This window comes from Ostrea edulis, chromosome 9, assembly GCF_947568905.1.
Source record: "Ostrea edulis chromosome 9, xbOstEdul1.1, whole genome shotgun sequence".
NCBI classification, from domain to species: domain Eukaryota; kingdom Metazoa; phylum Mollusca; class Bivalvia; order Ostreida; family Ostreidae; genus Ostrea; species Ostrea edulis.
Genome location: NC_079172.1, coordinates 61,433,468 through 61,455,977, shown reverse-complemented (window position 1 = coordinate 61,455,977; position 22,510 = coordinate 61,433,468). Strand labels below are relative to the sequence as shown.

Genomic DNA, 22,510 nt, shown 5'->3' with positions numbered 1-22,510 from the left:
GACACGCCTAATACATTTTATGTACATTAAAGATTCCCCAGTACTAGGGACACGCCTAATACATTTTATGTACATTAAAGATTCCCCAGTGCTAGGGACACGCCTAATACATTTTATGTACATTAAAGATTCCCCAGTACTAGGGACACGCCTAATACATTTTATGTACATTAAAGAGTCCCCAGTACTAGGGACACGCCTAATACATTTTATGTACATTAAAGATTCCCCAGTACTAGGGACACGCCTAATACATTTTATGTACATTAAAGATTCCCCAGTACTAGGGACACGCCTAATACATTTTATGTACATTAAAGATTCCCCAGTACTAGGGACACGCCTAATACATTTTATGTACATTAAAGATTCCCCAGTACTAGGGACACGCCTAATACATTTTATGTACATTAAAGATTCCCCAGTACTAGGGACACGCCTAATACATTTTATGTACATTAAAGATTCCCCAGTACTAGGGACACGCCTAATACATTTTATGTGTCTATACATGTAGTCTAAACATAATTTTTTAAATCGTGAAAATATATTGTAAATATATCTTTTTCCCCCCTGAATATCAGATACAATGTATACGGTTACATGTTACGAATGTATCAAATATTTAATAGTCTATACTACTACAGTCCAAAAGCTCTTATACTCGTATGTATTACTTTCTACAACCAACAATTGGCAACTGTACATGACCCTGGCTACAAAACAAAATATGAGAAGTTTAGTACGCATTAATAAAGTTCAACATTATTCAAAGTACATGCACCCTGTAATAATTTATTCAACATAGCAATTTGCTACTGGAATACATATAAACTCAAATTGTTTAACGGTTATTTACCTTGTTTGGCCTTAAAGTTTTTCTTTCAAAGCTTTGCAGTTCACAACGGTTTTTCGTAAAAGGCACCATGCCTTTGTCAACAACTTTCATTCAGAAAAAAACCCATACGAGTTCTCGATAGCAGCCTTGACTATTAAAACACAGGTATTGCATGCTGTATTCGGCGTGTTTGTTGAGAGTCCTATTCACAAACTTAACAGTGTCCAGGTTGAAAGTTTATTTCAAACTTGGCGCATGGTAATAAACAGAGATTTGACATGAAACATTTATAAAAACTAGAAGCGTGTTTCAATTAAGAAAGAAAATCTAGATGGAAAACGTAATATGAACCAAAAAAAAAAAAATGTGTTCGTGAGGGAGTCGAACCCGGTCGTTTTAAAAATTGAAACACCTTTACATATAAGAGTCGACGACCTTATCCAACGGAACCACGCAGTAGACCATACATTACTTAGGAAAATTAACGTATAGGTGAAGTTGAAAATAATAAAAGTGAAGTCGTTTCGATTTTTTGAAATTTACCAAAAAAATGTCCTCGTGAAACAAAATTTCAAAGCGACAGTTTTTTAGAGGAAAACTCGAAGAACATGTTCATGTTAAATTTATTTTGTTTCACGGAGGCAGTTTTTCTGAAATTCGGGGATACCCCTCCATTTTAACGCTAAAAATCATATAAATCGCTTATTGCTTGATTTAAACTGGAAATAGTTTGGCTAATTTTGTCAATATGTCTTTTAAATTTATTTTCAAAAATTATTGAATCAAGACATACGTTCCATTTGGTTTTTATCATATATTTGAATAACTTAAATTTTTCCATCTTTCATGCAACACCTTTAGGGAAATTAACATGAGACGTGCAACACCTTCTTTAGGGTACTAGCTGAATTTATGTACAAATTACACACGCATTATGCATTAAAGTACAGAATCATTTATTGCATGTTTTCTTTTAGAGTTACTGCCCTTGACAAACACCTGCCATTACTTAACGAATACTGTTACATGATTTGAAAATTGAAAGTATATTGTCCGCTTATCAACTCGGCAAGGGAGCATTCAGTTGACCAATATTGATTTGTGAAGTAAAAGCCGACAGTCAACAGGAAATCGCAAATCAATCTTAAGTGAATTAACCCCCCCCCCCCCCCCCCCCCCCCCGATCTGATCTCCGGGATGTCTTGCTTTATTGTCAATGTTCTGAATTTTGTTTTAAAGCATTTGACAAGGAATCGTAAAAAATAATCATGGCATCCTGAACAAGACATACTCATCAATTCTTAACGCAGACTGTTATTGTATATAATGGAGGTATTTTGAGAACTTTTCAATAAAGAATAAAAATAAGCACGAAATGACAGAAACACGTAATAAGATAAAATAGGATGTAAACTGTCATATGTAGAGGGCAATGCTTCCATTTCGTAGAGTCATTGAGAGAAATTTAGAACACCAAAATGCTGTACTGCCCTTCGTTTTCATAGAACACGTGATTGGTTTCGCGCTTTTACGAAAATGCTGGAAGCGTGCAGAAACTCAATAAATTCATTCAACTATATGTCCAACGTGTATATATTGAGAAAGTTAATTTGTTTTCAATGGTTTGCACGGATTTTTAATGGGAAACTAATATCAAACAATAATGATTTAATCTTGTCATAACACATGTCCAGTCTGACCTTCTCACTAAATATACAAATACTGTCATAACACATGTCCAGTCTGACCTTCTCACTAAATATACAAATTGATTGTAGGCCAACATTTGTAAAGTGTTGTTAGTGGAGTTCTAATTGGACTTAATGATGTGTATACCTATCAGATTGATTTTGCGTAAGCATTGGAAAAAGTGGTATCTTCGCAGTTCTAAGTGGTATCCAAAACAAAACCTTCCCTCGATATTGCCGTTATATCATACAAATTGATTTTACGTGAACAGTTTCTCTTCTGCAGTTTTATTTAGACTTAAACTGTCTAACCGAAGATAACATCAGCATGTTGCGACTTTCGATGGAAAACTAATTAAGTCAACATGATTTAATCTGGTGTAATAAAATACTAATTCATTGGTTACTTGAACATTAGTAACTATACACTGTCCCTCTCTAATAAAATACTAATTCATTGGTTACTTGAACATTAGTAACTATACACTCTCCCTTTCTAATAAAATACTAATTCATTGGTTACTTGAACATTAGTAACTATACACTGTCCCTCTCTAATAAAATACTAATTCATTGGTTACTTGAACATTAGTAACTATACACTCTCCCTTTCTAATAAAATACTAATTCATTGGTTACTTGAACATTAGTAACTATACACTGTCCCTCTCTAATAAAATACTAATTCATTGGTTACTTGAACATTAGTAACTATACACTGTCGCTCTCTAATAAAATACTAATTCATTGGTTACTTGAACATTAGCAACTATACACTGTACCACTCGACAGCTCATCAGGAAATACTTTCTATCCCGGGAAACAATAAATGTTCTATTTTCCTCGTAGTCAATGATTTTATGGAATGATGTTACTGCCATACATCCTGACATTGTCATCGTAGCATCCACATCGGAACATCGCTATCGTCACATCGTAACATCGCAAAATCGTAACATCGCTATTGTCACATCGTAACATCGCTATTGTCACATCGCACCATCGTAACATCGCTATTGTCACATCGCACCATCGTAACATCGCTATTGTCACATCGAATCATTGTAACATCGCTATTGTCACATCGAATCATTGTAACATCGCTATTGTCACATCGAATCATTGTAACATCGCTATTGTCGCATCGTAACATCCACATCGCAACATTACCGTCGTCATATCGTACCATTCTATCACTGTGGGGACAGTACAACGTTTATTGATGCATGGAGCAGTAGTATTCTATAATAAATAGGTGCATGCTATATATGTTATATAATTTAAACTTTCTAAAGACAGTGAAATACGAAAAAGAAGATAATGTCCCTTATAATTTAAAGTGGTTCCATCATAGATACGCCAAATATTGTTCTAGCCAAAATAACTTCAGACAACACATTTGACGTATTTCCTCGGGGGAGACCGTATGGGTTTACATGCCACACTGAAGGGGGTACATTCTCGTGAATATCTCTTCATATGCTCTGAACTGAGAAATTTACAGTCAGCAATTCCAATTAATGTTAAATCGTTACCGTTAGGAAACATCACTTGCTGATCGATTCATGCGTCACGGTGCAGTGGCTGTCAATATTGTTTCTGTTCTAACCCCTTTGCTGAGCCCAATGAACGGTAGAAAATTTGTCATGAGCTAGGCTTGGTATCGATTTTCATCTTGTTTAATTGTCACCCGAAAATCGAATTTTAATATCCCTTTTAGCACCAGTGTCTGTGGTTGATCAACGTTTGAAATAATAATTTTTTTTTAAAAATTTTATTTCAAAATCTTGTTCAAGCTTATATATTCATTTGTTTTAAATGGGTATATTAAAGTACCTGAATTTCAATAGTTAATCTTTTAGTTATCACCATAGAAGACCCCGAAACTTTTATCTTGTTGTGAAAAAAGGTTATCAAAGAGAAAGAAAATTAAAAATAACACGTATTTTTAGAAATCGTATCAGAAAATTTTGAAGACAAACACTTAATAATTTGTAAGGCAGATTTGTTAATCTTCGTCGTTTCATTGCTTTGTTTTTTATAGATCGCGAGGAAAAGTATGCAATTGCACTGTGACGAACATGAAATATTGATAGTTCGTATTATTCAAAAGCAATTATCGTTATACACTGCGCAAAATCAATACCGTATTGAATAAGCATCGGTTGTTATTGAGACCTAAAACGGTATTTTCTCGCTTACATTTAACACGACTCTTCCAGGAAAACGTTAGGAATAAAAATTTTCGCACATACAACACATTCTGCTAGGGAGGGAGTATTTTCTCCTACGCCAGGTAAGTCTAGTTTTTTAGTACTCATGTTGTATAAGTCATTAACTACTTGTAGTATATTACTGTAAATAGTTCCGACTTTAGATATACATGTAAATAATAATTTACCTATCTATTATATATTCAACATCTCTATACAAAGTGACACGATGATTTAAGATTGCAGGTGAAATAAATAAACGTTAAAATATCTGCATCCTGAGACGATTGTCAATGTTCTTACTGCGATAGGAATTTTATAAACGCCGGACCCTTACTTTGAGCCCCACACTAATCTAACGTCCACGGTAAGACAACTGTAGCGTAGATGGTGATATTCACAGATATAACTAGGGGAGAGAAACCAGGTTCATAAGTTAGTGATAAAAAATAACTGTGTTAACTTTCTCTCTTCTTTAAAATAAAACGTCATAATAATTATGTTAATTACGCCTTCATTAAATGCGTAGTTTGTAAGTAGAAACATGTACATATAATTGTAATAGTATTGGTGTGATCCAATAAATTTACAGCGGAATTTCACAAATACGATGTAAAAAAGCTCATTCCGCGTGCGCAATTTGTATGTGTTTATTTGTTATTGTATGAATAGCAATTGAGAAAGAGCCTGATAAACTTTAGACTGCTTATACATTTCTTTACGGAAAGAGCACCGAATGAAGGCGTATAAATCTTCACGCAGTCTCGCCAACAGCACCGAATGAAGACGAATAAATCTTCACGCAGTCTCGCCAACAGCACCGAATGAAGACGAATAAATCTTCACGCAGTCTCGCCAACAGCACCGAATGAAGACGAATAAATCTTCACGCAGTCTCGCCAACAGCACCGAATGAAGACGAATAAATCTTCACGCAGTCTCGCCAACACATCGAATGAAGAAGAATAAATCTTCACGTAGTCTCGCCAACAGCACCGAATGAAGGATATGAAGTATTCATGTAGTCTCGAAAATGTCTGCTTACCGAGTATTAATCAGGACATAGATCATCATGATATCTGAATGGAATGTAGTTAATATAACTACATGGATAGCTTACATTTTCAGAATTTGTTGATCTCTATAAAATGTCCGGTCCTCTCGTTTTGTTCACTCCATTCTGCAAATGGTACCATGATTTTAACAAACGTGACGATACTTGCATATCATTAACTAATTTTTGCTGATAGCTGATGATATTTTTAGAGGATTGTTGGACTTTGTCTCTTTTTGACCTTTTTTACCCTCTTGTATTTCCAATATTCAAAACCAATCGCGGTAGCTCATTGGTATAGTGTTCGTAACCGGGAAGGCATAAGTTCGAGCCTCACTCGTGCCATGGCCGCGTCAAACTTAAGACGTAAGCATAGGTAGTGATTGCTTCTTTTGCCAAACGCTATGCATTTAGAAATGAGAATCATGGATCTTACAAATATGACCTAAAAATGGCGATCCCGTGTCGCGGCAGGCGTTGGCACGATAAAGAATCCTGCTACAGCCGTAAGCACATAGCATAGTGTTTCCCTAGAACTGGTGACGTTTCAGTATGAGTGAAAAATTCTTGACGGGACGTAAAACAAACACACAATGAACACTTGAACGTTTTATACACGTATGTAGAGACAACCAAACCTGCTACAAAGTTTGCCCGAGTAAGGAGAACATCAATGACGACTGCCATGCATTTGAGGAAGGAAATGAAAGGTACATATTTACTTGACAGTGTGCAATCAAATCATGGCTGCAGCAATTGGCTTATATATTCTGTATGGGTGATCGAATTAAACGTTTTGACACGCGTTTAATTCCAAGCAATTATATATTCCAGAACAAAAGAACTTACGGGTTAATACCATATAGAATGCATGCCATTAAACTTGCTTCAGATGCAGCAATTGACTTATATTTTCCGGATGGCTGATTAAGTTAATATTTCGAGACGGACGCAACACCAAGAAACCCTAACCCGATTTATCAAACGCACGGTCTGTACTGAAAAGTACTTGCATGTACTTAGATTACCTGGGGAAAACATTTGAAATATTTTTGTCAATTCCGAAACTGATAATGCAAGATTACCTATAGAAACAGGAAGATGGAGAGACATAACTAGAGATTGTAGAATTTGTCGGCTATGTAACAGACATGCGATTGGTGATGGATTTCATTATGTCTGTCCTTATGGTGATGTAATCAGAGTCATCATCTCTACAGTTTCTAAATCGATAACATCAATATCAGGTACACGGTGAGCATCGCGGGATGTATGCCCACCCCCCCCCCCCAACTCGTTCTTAGAATGATTTTCTAATGAAATCGGAAATCATTTCTATTTGTTTATTTTAAATCTTACTTCTTACGCGATGAAGACCTTGGTTTTTCTTTAAAACAAACTTTTTTAAGCAGCCCATGTATTAGATTTATCGATACTCCAAATTAATTTTTCTGTTTCGGGCCGACGAATAGGTGTTAAAGTCGAATACTGGAACTTGTCATATAATGGCATTGCATATAGTTTTAGTACAGATGTAAAAAGAACAAATACGTGTATACATCATGTACCACAAAATATTACAAATTAAGGAATATGGATCGAGTGTGGACGGTGACAAAGACATATAAAACAAAACATCTCAGCATTTCAAAGGTTAATCTGCAGTGTAAATGAAGACCAAGGAGAGCGCCTAAAGTAACCGATTACACGACATAACAGTACATACAATTAAGATAAGGGCACCTTCATCATTCTGCTCTTGTAGGACGTTTTTTTTATTGCATTTCCTGCGTTTTATTCCGATAATCTACAAGTTTTTGACACATCGATTTCTAAAATGCTGCAATGTCAGATTAACACATACAAAATTGATATGTTGGTTTTTTTTTTAAATTTCAAATTGATTCTCAGCATATATCTTATGCATGTGGTCTCTCAGCTGCAGGGTACATACCACGTGACAACACCATGCTCTGAACAGAATCTTTTGAATTATCAAAGGGGTTTCTATTGTCATCAAATTCAGTTTTAAACAGAAATATATTACTTCATATTACTTTAGAAAATATCATCGAATATCATAATATGACACCAAGTAGTCATCCGTTTAAACGCTACTTTGAGGTAGAGTAGGTACTACCAGACTCAGTAACCGCGGTTTCGAAAAATAGGTAGTGGATGATGTCATATTTGACATATGCACACTTCTTTTACGTTCCTTTTGCACTCATTTGAGACATCACCAGGTGTAGGTAAAGTATCTTAGCGCTTTACAGTGGCGGTTTTTAAGTTTACGTCCCAATGTCTGTCGCGACACAGGACATCTGTTTCTCCATCCGAAAGACCCGTGATTCTTAATTCTAAATGCCGAGCGTTTGGCGAAGGAGCAACTGCCACCCATGTTTACGTCTTCGGTTTGGCGCTGCCATGACACTTGTAAGCGGACTCCAACATTTTTACGATTTTAGTGTTTACGTTTTACACAACAAATTAAAGTAACATATCTCAAATACAGACTTGAATTTTTTTCTTCAAAATAAAAAACACATAAACCATGTTGTTAAAAGTCCAACAAATACGATTAAATTTTGATAATGCCACTGACGTAAGTTTAACTCATGTATGCTGAAATCGATGAACGTTTAAACACGACAAATCAACGGATTTGTGAGATTTCAAAGGCCCGTGTCATGCATGCTTCATCGATGTTTTTACGTCAGAATATGATCCAAATAGGTGGAATAGATAATTTATAAGCATTTCGTAAGTAATATTTCACTTTGACTGACGGTTTTATTTGCTACGTATTCTGTGACATCTCTCTGGAAGAAAACATTTCCCATTTTTTACCCCATAGAGAGAAACTTGGGTAAATTCCCGATCGACGTTCTCACCGATAGCAAAAAGTATCGTAATATTCATTTAATGAATAAGATTTGATAAATGGCTGTACATGACAAAAACTCAAAGATCCCGTTTGCGAAATTATCCATAATTTGTAAATAAGTTTTGTGTGAATTTGAATTTGCCATTTTTAGTGCAGGCTTCATTTCCAGGGAGAACAAATACATTACTTGGAAAAAGCTAAGTGGTGGTCTGCGAATGCGGAAATGAGCATCGATGAGGAATTTATTAAACAAATTAATAATCCTGTTCCACGCGTTCGTATGTCCCTTGCCACAATCCACGGTCAGCCTCCTCATTGAAAAATTGCATATATGTCAATATGGATAGTATGAAAATTACCAGTAGTCATAACAAATGTCTAAGAACAACTGACTGCACTACTCAGTATTTATCATAAATCTCTCTCTCTCTCTCTCTCTCTCTCTCTCTCTCTCTCTCTGTGTGTGTGTGTGTGTGTGTCTCTCTCGTCCAACGCTTGAAAACCCATAGCTATGTTGAAACATTGACACACAATGTATTGGAGTTTACAAAATGTATCAGAGTTTACATGTGAGGTGTTCATGTATGTGAAAAATATATTGGAGTTTACATAATGTCATGAGTTTACTTACTGTATTGGGTTCAAATTGACAAGAAAAGGAGATTATGAAAAGAATAGAAACTAGGGAATTTGTTTCAAAGTTTACATTTTCCAGGCACACACATTTCAAAGTTATAAAGAAATACAAAGAAAAACAAAAATGGATGCATGACATGGGTTTATATGTATTTTGGGGTTATATTTAAAAGCTATAAATAATGTATGGTATAAAGAGAGAATAATTGATCCATGTTCAATGTCCTACAGGGACCTGATGCATTGGAACAGAAAATATAGAATGTTGAAATATTGGTGAAATTAATAAAAATTCATGTAGTAACAATTGTATTTCAATGTAATGCATTCCCGTGGAAATCCGGGTTAGAATAGGTCGTCAGTACTCTAAGAGGGTATTAAATGGGGCGGCCCTTCGGTTGAGACCGCAAAAACCGAGACCCGTGTCACAGTAGATGTGGCTCGATAAATATTTATTATTACTACAATAACTTGATCCGAAGAGTTGGATCACGTCGAGTTGACAGGCGCGGATCATCAGATCACACGAGACGCGAAGTGTCGAGTTTGATCTGATGATCCGTGCCTGTCAACGAGACGTGGTCCAACTCTTCGGATGTAAGCCTACTTTAAGACTAAAGGTACGAGTAGGTCAAACAGTTTTCCAGATTTTTCCCCGTTATGGATACAGATATTGCCCTAAAATTGTGTCCAACCCCCCTCTCAGAGAAATACATAATCAGTTCACATTTAAGCTAAATTAGTGCACCATGACCTACTTTAGGACTAAAAGTAGGCCAAATAGTTTCCTGGACCTTTTCTCATCATGGATACATATATTGCACTGACATTTGTCACAACCCCTCTCTCAGAGAAATACATAATCAGTTAACATGTCAGCTGTATTGGTAATCATGACCTACTTTAAGGCTAAAGTTGGTGAACGTTTTGCTTTGACCTGGTTATCTGGGAAATATTTTGCACAATTATTAAACTAAAGGTCCAAGTTTATCATAACAGGCGAGTTATACAGGGGTGTGGGCAAACTTCACCACAGGTGTGATAAAGTGTTGTGATATGTGTTCAGAATGTATGTAATGTTGTTTCAGAGGGCATACTATGCTTTCAGGTTGAATTTCACTGTCCGATGGGCGTATAATGTACCGTTTGCGGTACTCTTGTTTTTTGAATGGAAATACTTTTTGATACACTTTTTATGTAGATGAATTAGAAAGTTTTTTTTAAAACAAGCTGAATAAACATATTTTCCTGTAGGTTTTTCCACAGTTTGAAGAATGCATGTGTAACTATGTGTCACTAAGGAAATTTAATTGATAGAATGATATGCTGGTATAGATTTCATAACTTTAATGCATTTTGAAAATCTGAAACTCTATAGTAAGCTTGACACTTTAAGTAAGTTCATAATACTGCACAAAGATGTGAACAAGCACAAACATACCTCATTCACTACCTTTACAAGCATACCTCAATCACTACCTTTACAAGCATACCTCAATCACTACCTTTACAAGCATACCTCAATCACTACCTTTACAAGCATACCTCAATCACTACCTTTACAAGCATACCTCAATCACTACCTTTACAAACATACCTCAATCACTACCTTTACAAGCATACCTCAATCACTACCTTTACAAACATACCTCAATCACTACCTTTACAAACATACCTCAATCACTACCTTTACAAGCATACCTCAATCACTACCTTTACAAACATACCTCAATCACTACCTTTACAAACATACCTCAATCACTACCTTTACAAGCATACCTCAATCACTACCTTTACAAACATACTTCAATCACTACCTTTACAAGCATACCTCAATCACTACCTTTACAAGCATACCTCAATCACTACCTTTACAAACATACCTCAATCACTACCTTTTTGTGAAGTCGAGCACGTTTTGGGACGTGAAGCTACATCACATTTTGATATACTTTAATGTCTGTATGAAGCAGAGCACACATGTTCGTGATTTTTTACATGCATGTATGTGAACACGTCACTTTTTGATGTAGATTACTATCTGTGTGAAGTCGAGTACACATGTTTTTGATTTTTTACATTCTGTTTGGGCCTTTTTTTTTGGAGGTACTAGTGAAGATTTTCGCTGTTAAACGCTAATTTGTTAAGAAACACTTTCCAGGGACTGACACTAACGGCTGTCCGATTGTCCGGGACAACTTAAAACGGTGGTCGGACAACTAAGTTCTGTAGTTTACCTGTCCGATGGGACAACCAAAAATAAATGAAGGGTATCCGTGAAATTTTAATAAATTCTACGTGAAAAGAGTCCTTAAAGTTTTTGAATAACATCTCGTCGATAGAAATAATCTGATAATCAATATGGCGTTTTTCTGGTTTTCCCTGATCTAAATTTAGATTGTTCATTAATATCGACCAATCAGCTTCACGGTGTATTTTAATCGCGCCAATCAGATGTCTCTATTGTCGCGTGATTCTTGGAAGTGAACAAACAGATATAGAACACTTTTTCCGAAGTTAAAATTGAATAATTTTTACGAAAAACATGTCCAAAATGAAAAATTATCAATAGGTTATCAAATAATACTTTATTAAAAAGAATTTAAGGGGAATATTCTCTGATTATTTGATCCATTATAGTCTTAAATAAAACATATTACGACGTAAGAAATGACATAAAATAAGTCAATATAAAAGTCTACTGGTACTATTTTTATTTTTTTATTAGACACAAAAATAATTTTTATTAGACACAAAAATACAATAAGTCACTGTGCAATTTGCTGCAGATCTGGAAGTACATAAATATGGCTCAACTTCTGTCTGTAACTAAGTGTTCTGCCTGCAAACATTAAGGTAAAAATGTATATACATAGATTGCTGTCTGAGTGACAGGAGTTTTGAAACCATTCAATACATTATTATTAATTAATGATTTCACATGGAGATCACAAGAAAACCAGGGTAACACTATTAATAAAAAAAAACACTCATGAGAATGCAATGCATATACATTACAGTTTTTTGTTGGTCAGTTTCGGACAAGTACATTTTCCATTCGGACAACCTAAATTTCATGTTAACTTGTCCGAAGGGACAGGTTGGTATTAAAATTAGTGTCAGTCCCTGCTTTCATTTGTGATTAGATAAACTTGGTTACCAAACACACAAATCTTTTTAAATTTCTAAACACTTTCTCATACATGTTTAGAATTTTTAAATGTTTATGAATTAAACATATAAAAAAGGAGGTGACAACAAATAGTTTAAAAGTGTTTGAATTCTAAATACATTTTCAGTGTATTTATTGTAAACTTCACTCACCATTCATCCTGCTGGTTTTTAAATAATCGCGTTTATTATTTACACGATGTGAGTTGCATTCCACGAAATTTTCCAATCTCTACCCAGAGGTATCATTCTTTACACTCGTATATGTTCCTGACGCTATTCAAAAACTTATGAAAAGTAAAACCATGTTTTGTCGCTGGTGGGGATTGCAGATGCAAAATTGAAATCAAAAGTTGAGTTAAAAATAAGATTATGTCTTCATAGGATATCCAGGATTTTCGACGCATTAAATGAAGTAGGATTTTGCTGTGTTTATTCATTATTTGATCGCACAGCATTACGTACATGAAATGAACCAATAACAAGATGGAATTTTGTTGTTGTTGTTGTTGTTTTGGGTTTTTTTAAAAACGTTTTTCCATTGAATTTGCGAGTAATGCAAAAAATAGACATGGTTTCAAAGGAAAATATTTGTCGACAATCTCAGTTTTTAGCAATATTAAATTACACAATTCTATAACAAGTCTTTTTTTTTTTGGGATACTTTATGTCCTTAAACAATGAAATGCGAAATGAAGGCGTCGGTATACTACAAGCAGGCATTAGTCAGGGGAGTTAGCCAGACGTTTCAATAGTCACCCCTGTACATTAAGCCATTTTTTTAGCATCGCCAGACAGGATAAATAAATGATTGCCCGAGACCTGGTCAACCGTTTGTGACAACGCCATGTCATCAAGCGAACGTACGGTAACGTCACTTCCGGGACAGGTTTACGGCTGTTGAGACTACGGCGAGACGACGTCATGCTGAGTTCATTCATCCTAGAACAGTATCCGGAATATCGAAACGTCATAAAATCCGCTGCAGAAGTCATTACAAGGGGTTCAACTTAAACCGGAGCCTAGAAGCTGACGGTACAGCTGGAGTTTATCGTCGTGTATACATGTAACGTTATGTGTCACGTGGCAGATTCGGCGGAGGTAGTCTGCGGTACAATTAATATTGATTGATTGTATATTGTTTAACGTCCCTCTCGAGAATTTTTATCTCAAATGGAGACGTCAACTAGACCGGTGACGGGCTTCAAATTTAGGCGTTTACTTGGCGCTTCCGGCCATTGTGCAGTGAGGGTTCTTTAGCGTGTCACACCTACATATATGTACTGTGACACGGAACATTCGTTTTTTCAAGGTCATCTCCGATGACCTGTGACATTCACATCTGATGTCGAGCGTTTGGCGATGGAACTGTCACTACCTGTTTTAACGACTTTGATCTGTCGCGGCCGGGATTCAAACCCCGGCCTTCCACATGCAGGGCGAACGCTCTAACCTATAAATCACCGCGGCAGTGGGTGATATACAATTTTTGGTTCACAAGTGGACATATTGCATTACAACCATAATTGCCAGACAGTATGTAGACGAAAATATACATCCTGTGTTAGTACATGTATCATTACTACAACAGCATGGGTAATGCAGAGGATTGAATATTAATTCAAAACAGGACAATGGGCACACACACACATCGCAAGATTGATTCAAAATTTTCTTCAAACAAACGGCATCAACGTGTATGATTAGCCCACTATGTCCCCGGACTTAAACTGTATCTGTAAGATGATATAGAGAGACACGTACGTGTGCATCACCAGCCTCGGAAATCGCAAAAACTTTGGGTGGACATCATTGGACAAATGTGACTGACTGGAAAAACATTGTTATAAATGTTCAAAATAAAGAGCCATAATGCAAGAGATTATCCCCACTATTATCAATATATTTACTTTTTAAAATTAGATGCTTCAATTTGATAATGTATCCATGATTTAAAAATTTGTAATTTTCTTTCTTTGTCTTAGTTTGACTACAATGCCTTGCGTAGAAAATTACTATATATACTTAGTTTGATACAAAATACTTCATGTACGTACGTTAACCCTATGAACTGTATGGTGCCTGGTAGTAAACAACACACTGCACTGACTACTAATTACAGTGTAAGGTGTCGCTTTATGGAGAGAGTTTTCATATTTACGTATGTGTAGTAGAAGATATGAATTATTGCTAATCATGAAATAGGGGATTCCCTCTCCTCAATTACGTTTACAAAAATTTACAGCCTGTATAAGTTGCTAATTTTCAACTGTAAATTCTTTTCAAAAGACCTCAGATAATGACAGTTTTATTTCATTTTATGATATCTAGAATCCCCAATGATAATTCATATCATAGAATGCTTTATGATGAAAGTGACAATACAATACAAAATGCTTGAAATATTATAAGTCAGTTGATAACACTATCATTTGTTCCCCGTAATTGTTGATGTCACTCAGTCAGATTTTATTGAACATTGCGTTGATTGGATGAAATGAAACACTATTCTACAAGAAATGGGACAAGATATATTCAAACTGTTCCTCTAAAAAATTAATCGTCTATCGATTTTTGCTGTATGTTGTCAATAATTAAACTACTATGGATTTTGCAAGTATGGTTTCAAAAGTTAAACTACTGTGGATTTTGCCTGAACATATTTGTTCAATGATTAAACAGCTATGGATTTTAACAACAGGGACATATCTAGAGTGGAAATTATGGAGGTTAAGGCGGTTCCACTCCTACCCACCTTTGCTGAACATGTTTAACAGAAAAGGTGAATTTTCATTTTTTTAAAAAATTTTTTGTTGTTGCCATTTTTGGGTCTTCACATTCCTTCTTCGAGCGGAGTATATAGAATCTTGGGTCGTACCTCTCCCTCATGAAAATTTTAAAGATCTGCCCCTGACCCATACCTTTTCAACAATTTAACAATAATGGATTTTTTTCCAGCATGTTTTCAATAATCAAAAGAACAAGAGATGTTTGTAAAACATATATGCCCCCCCCCCCCCCCCCCCCCCATGGTGCAAAATTGAAAATGGTTATACACATGCATCATTTAATTGATAGTAGTATCACCAATTCAATATATTGAGCAGACAATATCTTCCTATGTCAGTAGTAGATGTGAGCTAAAAATCAATAGGGGTCATCTACTCCTTATGCTGTACCAGTGTACCAAGTTTGGTGTCACTAAAGCAAATAATTCTTAAAATATAGGAAATGATTTATTACTATGTCCAGTTTAACCCTTGACCTTTGCCCATGTGACCTCAAAATCGATAGGGGTCATTTTCTCCTGAAGATGTACCAGTGTACCAAGTTTTCTGACTGTCAAGCAAAGGGTTCTCAAGATACTAAATGTACAGTATATTCCTATGTCCAGTTTGACCCTTGATGTTTAACCATGTGACCTCAAAATCAATAGGGGTCATCTACTTTTTGGGATGTACTAGTGTACCTAGTGTCAAGCAAAGGGTTTTCAAAATATTGAGCGAACAGTGTCTTCCTATGTCCAGAGTAGATTGACCTTTGACCTGAAAAACGATAGGGATCCTCTTTTACTCATAACCAGCCCACATATGAAATATCATTACAATTAAGTGAATGGTTCTCAAGATATTGAGCGAACAACATGTGGTCTACCGACAGACCCACCGACCGACAGGTGTACAAAGCAATATGCCCCTCTTCTTTGAAGGGTGGGGAAGGGCATAAAACTATTTGGAGACGATGTATTATATATGGAAGTCGATTAGAACCACACTGAGAAAAATTATATACAAGCGTTAGAATGCAAAGGAAAAAGGCGTACTAACACGAATTCTATAAATCCTGCGGCCAATATTCTTCAGTGTATAGCCATTAAGCAGTAGATTACCAGAACATATTACACAAGAAAAATAAATAAATAAGTTTAAAATCTAATACTTGTTGAGATTTTGATTTCATGTCTTTGACCTGATTAGACGTTGTGTATTGTCTTATAACAGCTGTTAAATGTAGACCTATCTTATAGCTTTTCTTAGATCTTACCTTCTGTTTTTATACTTTCGTGTTTTGCTAATACAACAATAAAATCGATAATTAATAACTTTATTGTACTATCATGAAAATGAATCAGTGTATGTTACTTTATAAATGACTTAAGGATATTTGGCATTGAACGTTCCCAGATCGATACCCCAGTAAACAAACAGGTAGCAAAACACAGACAGGTTGACCCTCTTCCGCGTGTGTGTATAGTGTGGTTCCAATGTGTGTTCAGATTAGGTCAGATCTAAAACATATATGTAATCCGTCAATATAAAGTTTTATACTTGAAATATCTTTCAAAATAGTAGACCATACAATCTCGCTTTTGTAGTCAGCATGAAATATCGTTATGGAAGCTGTCATGACGTCATGAAGTGACCTTTAGGTAATTCGTAGCTGTATAGGGAAACGATCTCCTGTATATTTCTGAGCAATAGTACATTAGAAATAAACAAGTGAAGACAACGAATAGTGATCAATTTCATAGATCCTATCAGGAATGCAAAATTCAGAGAATTAGGGCAAACATAGACCCCTGGACATACCAGAGATGGGATCAGGTGCCTAGGAGGAGTAAGCATCCCCTGTCGACCGGTCACACCCACCGTGAGCCCTATATTTTAATCAGGTAAACGAAGTAGTCAAACTCAATATGTAATTTAACAATTGGTATGAAAAACGTCGAACAGAATTCTAACCAGTGCCAGATCTGTTTACAAATTAGATCATTATAACGACCATGGAATTTGCGAAATGCTGACTTTAAACGAGGCTGATCAAACCTTAGTAAAATAAACTTATTTGTCAGTAACCTGCCTGGATTAAATAATTGAACATGCTCTTGTGTATCGAATCAGTTGAGAGACACAAACACCATACGCAGGTGACAGTGGTTAATTGATTGTTTGTTTTACGTCCCGTCGAGAATTTTTCACTCATATTGAGACATCGGGTGATCATGGAATATTGCTACACAAATATGGGAAGTTGACGATGGAGAAGCTGAAGTCATCTCAGCAGGCAGGGGGGCCCAGTTGCTCCTTATCTGTTTCTCCTCTGTGCTGAGATTTTGGCAATTCTTATAAAACAAAATAATATTAAAGGCATTTTTGTTAATGACAAAGAACACAAAATCTCCCTTGATGGCTCACTGGAATCTTTATTTGCTGCTCTTGATATTTTATATTTCTCTTTTAAATTTTCTGTTCTAAAAACAATTAGTTCAAAAATTGTATGGATTGTTTCAAAAAACTTTTTCAAACTACTGTAAGTTTTCACCATTCAAGACGGAAGCTAGACTCTCTTTACTTGGAATTCAATTCTCTGTAGAATTGGGAAAAAAACCCATAGATATGCTGTTGGACTGTTAGTCCCCGATGGTCTCTACAGCCCAGTAGCTAAGTACTTCGTTACTAGCTTGAAAATACGGATGTATATTTAATTGCTGCGATAAAATTTATAGAAATTCATTTCAAAATTAAGGATTATCTCCCTTATGCATAGCTCTATCCTAGGACGAATTTGGCTCCAGTTTTTGGCACTCTAGTTTTCCTTTCAGCTCTTACAAGTTTACTGTTATTTCGAATTTTCAAAATTTCAGCTTCAGCATCACTGAATAGACATTATTTGCCGAAATGCGCATCTGGTGCATCAAAATTGGTATCGTATAAGTTTTATATATGAATTACAATCTTTTATAGTATTTCATCAAAAATGAAGTCTCTTATTCAACAATGGAACCGACGGATTCTTACGCCTATTGGCCGGGTTTTCATAATAAAAACCCTCATTTTACCAAAACTAAATCATTTATTTCTCTCTTCCTACACCACAACATGAAAAAATTGCATCACTGCGGACAGATATATTTGCATCCATGCCTTAAACATTGTCAGTAAGGAATTCTATCAACTTTTAAACATCATCTTCAACATATCTGTACGTAGAATGAGAGTGGTGTTTAAGAAAGTCTTTTTTTAAAAGAAAGTAATTCTTGTTTTTGTGAATGATGCAAGGTAACCTCTTCGGTCTCGAAAATAGCCTCGCAGCTAACGTCTCGGCTTCCATACAATGAGATTATTAAGAAAGGCGTAATAATGTTTTGATTTCATTATTATACAGTTGTTCACTGGGGTTGAGGGCAACAGCTGATCTGTCGGACCGGTGTGCAAACTGTTGCCTAAGGACTGTTGCCCGAGACCCCTGTCGGCAACTGTTTTGTTATAAATATATAGAAAACAATTAAATCAAAATAGTATATAGGCTGTCTCTGCTTTCAAGTATTGCCTGAATTTCCTCTTCAGATGCACTGCCGAAGCTTCGTAATCGGCCATATTTGTTTACCAAACAACATGGATTATCTCTTTTCAGACAGCTGTAATGGCGAATGCAACTACCAACAGCTCGATTTCAGCCCCCGTGGTCCCCGTCCACAAATCAGTATGGGACGAGATCGAAGAGTTCTACTCCGACAAGAACAATATGGCTATGTACCTGGTCCTTCCACTCATTGTCATCGTCTATGGTGGATGCAGTCTGATATTTTGTATTCACAAATGTATGCAGTATTGTAAAAAATCAAAGAAAAGGAGAGATCGTGAAGTTTTGCTCCAAGACAACCGACGAAAGAGCATCATCACTCAGAGCCAGTTAGAGAATAGGCCCAGATCAATAGCTAGCATTCACCCGGAAGTAACACAGTCTACAGAACAAAAGCGTACCCCAACACCGTTACCATGGCAAGTTCCTGACGACTCGGAAACTGAACGGAATAAAACGACAGATGTTCCTAGCAAACGCAACACACATCCGCACAAAGTATCGCGAGTCCACACTGGAAAAACCCCTCCTCCACCCTACAAAGAGGTGGAGGATATCATTGTCTTAAGCGGTCCACAACATCCGGGATACCCGAGCAACCATTACTCAAAGAAGCAGGACTATTCTCCACTGGAACTCACAAAACAGCTCCTCAGACTCGGAGACGACGAGAAGGAAGTAAGGAGAGGAAGAAAAAAACGCCTGGTGTTCACCACCGATTAGCACAAATAAAGACTGGTGTTCACCACGGCTAGTACAAGTACTAGTACGACGTCAATTGCTCGACGTTTCAAATTGTGATATGTTTATATTATTGAAACTTTCATTCTTGAAAATAATGAAAAAGTCTATTTTTGACTAATGTTGATAGTACTTTATACTTCATCATGTTTTCATCATTATGTTTTGGAGATGCATTTCAAAATGTTTTCATATTCTTGTCGTTTAAGTATGCTTTTGCTTCGTTTATATTTTCTAATTGAAGAGTTGAACGTTACACAAACCATTCACTCCACATACCTTAGGAATCTTCACTGCAACTGAAGATGTCTTTTTTACGAATGTTCTTTTTTATGACATAACTCCAGACGCTGGAAACATGGACCAGCGATAGGTATGTCTATAATCTTATCTGTTGTTCACATCTATACCTTCTGGAATTCTACAAATCTCTTCTATGTACTACAGGAACATCTACAGATTGTTTATGTCTTCTTGATATAGAGAAATCTACACAATGCTAATTAGAGAAATATACAGTTTGTTTTCTTAATATAGAGAAATCTACACATTGTGTATATCGTCTGCTATCGAGAAATCTATGCATTGCTTATCAGAGAAATCTACAGATTGTTTATGTCTTCTTGATGTAGAGAAATCTACGCAATGCTAATTAGAGAAATATACAGTTTGTTTTCTTAATATAGAGAAATCTACACATTGTGTATATCGTCTGCTATCGAGAAATCTATGCATTGCTTATCAGAGAAATCTACAGATTGTTTATGTCTTCTTGATGTAGAGAAATCTACGCAATGCTAATTAGAGAAATATACAGTTTGTTTTCTTAATATAGAGAAATCTACACATTGTGTATGTCGTTTGCTATCGAGAAATCTATGTATTGCTTATCAGAGAAATCTGCACGTTTTCTGTTTCTACTATAGAGAAGGAAATCCACAAGTACTTTTTGTTACTAAATTGAAACACAATGTTCATTTCAGTGCGCGTCAAAGCTTGTTCCTAACATTGCAATATCCTAATTTCCTGTTTATTGTATGGGCCAATTATACATAAGCACTCTTGACGACATTTTCCCGAGAGAGGAATGTTCATCATAGGCGGATCCAGGAATTTGTGAAAGGGAGTCTAGCACTTGATCTTTTAAGTACTTTTCACAACCTCCACCCCTACCCATTTACACCCTATGATTGTGTACATAACACTTTAAGGAGATCTTGAGACAGTTTTTATACATGGAAATGGTTAGCTTATTCATTCCTTATTTCCAAAGTTCTAGTCATTCTCATCGCATACTCAGACCTGTTTTCGCAATGAAAAAAAAATGAAAAAAATAAAAAAGGAGTTGATTTAAAGGTTACTCCCAATAGGTCGGGGGTCTGGGGTAAATGGTGCAAAATCCTGCATTCTAAGGATTTTCTGGCACTTCTTTTTCACTTTAAAATTGTCTACTTCTTAACCAAAACTTTTATGCTACATATACGCTATAGGAATTAAGTGATACTTGTATCCGACGAAAATATCGTAAATATATATCAGTGTGTCGTCTTATCAATCCAAGAATTTTTAAAATGAGTTACTGGTATTGATGAATTTAAATGATGCAAATATCCACCTTTTTATCATTTTGCCTCAAAGACTCGTTAAATTGAATAACTCTTAAACTTTTTGGTCCGCAAAAAGGGGGTTCTGGAACACACACACACACACCCCTCTGGATCAGCCCTTGATCACATTTCTTGTCCTAATTAATGATAAACTAAACTGATGTTCTAACACAAAATTCCCTTCATTACGATACCGTTTTATACTCTTCTTCGGGAGATTTTTATTCAAATATTTATGAAACTGGAATTGAAAAGAGGAAGATTTGATGTTGAAGACAACAGATTATAGATTAATATGGAATTCAGAGATTGATATACTGCTTTCTGTTGGTTTATAGATTAACTATGTAGTTATATATATCAGGCAGTTTGATGCCTACATGTATATTTCAGTACAAAATTTCTCCTCATGAAGTTTTTATATGACGAATATTCCAATGGAATACAAGACACACAAGTTCGTCAGTAATGGAGAAATACTTGTTCATCATTTTGTTTCTCTTTTTTATATATACATGTAGTTTATATAGTTCCCGCGGCATCACAGTGCAATACACAGTTATCTCTCTTGTTCAATTCTCTGACGATATGCATGTACAATGTGCTTACATTCATCAAGTTTTCCAGTCAGTGAAATGAATACAGTTGTTGTACATTACAATCACTAGTTTTCTAATTACATACTGTGTGAAAAATTAAAAAAACCTCTACACAATATGCAGCTTGACTGTGTGTTTTCTCTTCTACATGTACATTGACCTTTAACCTCAGATTTGTGAAAAATCACCGATTTATTCACCCTGAAGTAGCCTAGCTTGATTTCACAAAAGGAAGCGATGACTTTCTTAACAGGTTGACTTTTAACAGGAATTAGATGACTATGATACTCCGAAAGAGAGCAATTACATGTAGTCGTTAACAGCATTTAAAAATAATTTAACATTTTGAACTTCCTGTTATTGTCTATTCGTCATATACATGTACCGAATGAGTTTATTTCAAGTACTTCCCGTTTGTAATACATGCGTTTATTGATCACTTGCTTTAAGAGTCTATTATATATTCTATCTGTTATCAACATCTACATACGATTAAATGTAGCAAATAAAATCTTGTTATCATCATAGGATCAGACATCTTCCGAGCCAAGGCTAGCAAAGATGAGGATCGGATAAAATCATGGAGAACTGGTCAATATTCCAGTAATAAAAGTGCCAAGGTATTAAAGAATCGTAAAGTAAATGTCTAATTAGTGTAACTCAGATATTATACAGTGGCGGATTTAGAGGGGGTATGGGGTTTGCATCCCCTG

General features: G+C 35.7%; 1 protein-coding gene across 1 annotated transcript; it reads left to right on the top strand.

The window, feature by feature from the left end:
* Positions 1 to 4,666: 4,666 nt before the first annotated feature.
* LOC125657773 (uncharacterized) lies at positions 4,667 to 21,915 on the top strand. The gene is made up of 2 exons (XM_048888532.2): positions 4,667 to 4,822; positions 18,902 to 21,915. Exon 2 carries the CDS (start codon positions 18,911 to 18,913, stop codon positions 19,571 to 19,573), a length of 663 nt encoding a protein of 220 aa, XP_048744489.2. The 5' UTR covers positions 4,667 to 4,822; positions 18,902 to 18,910; the 3' UTR covers positions 19,574 to 21,915.
* Positions 21,916 to 22,510: the final 595 nt, after the last annotated feature.

Excerpts from the sequence above, each read along its gene's own strand:
- LOC125657773 (XM_048888532.2), top strand. The coding sequence starts at position 18,911 with ATGGCGAATGCAACTACCAACAGCTCGATTTCAGCCCCCGTGGTCCCC.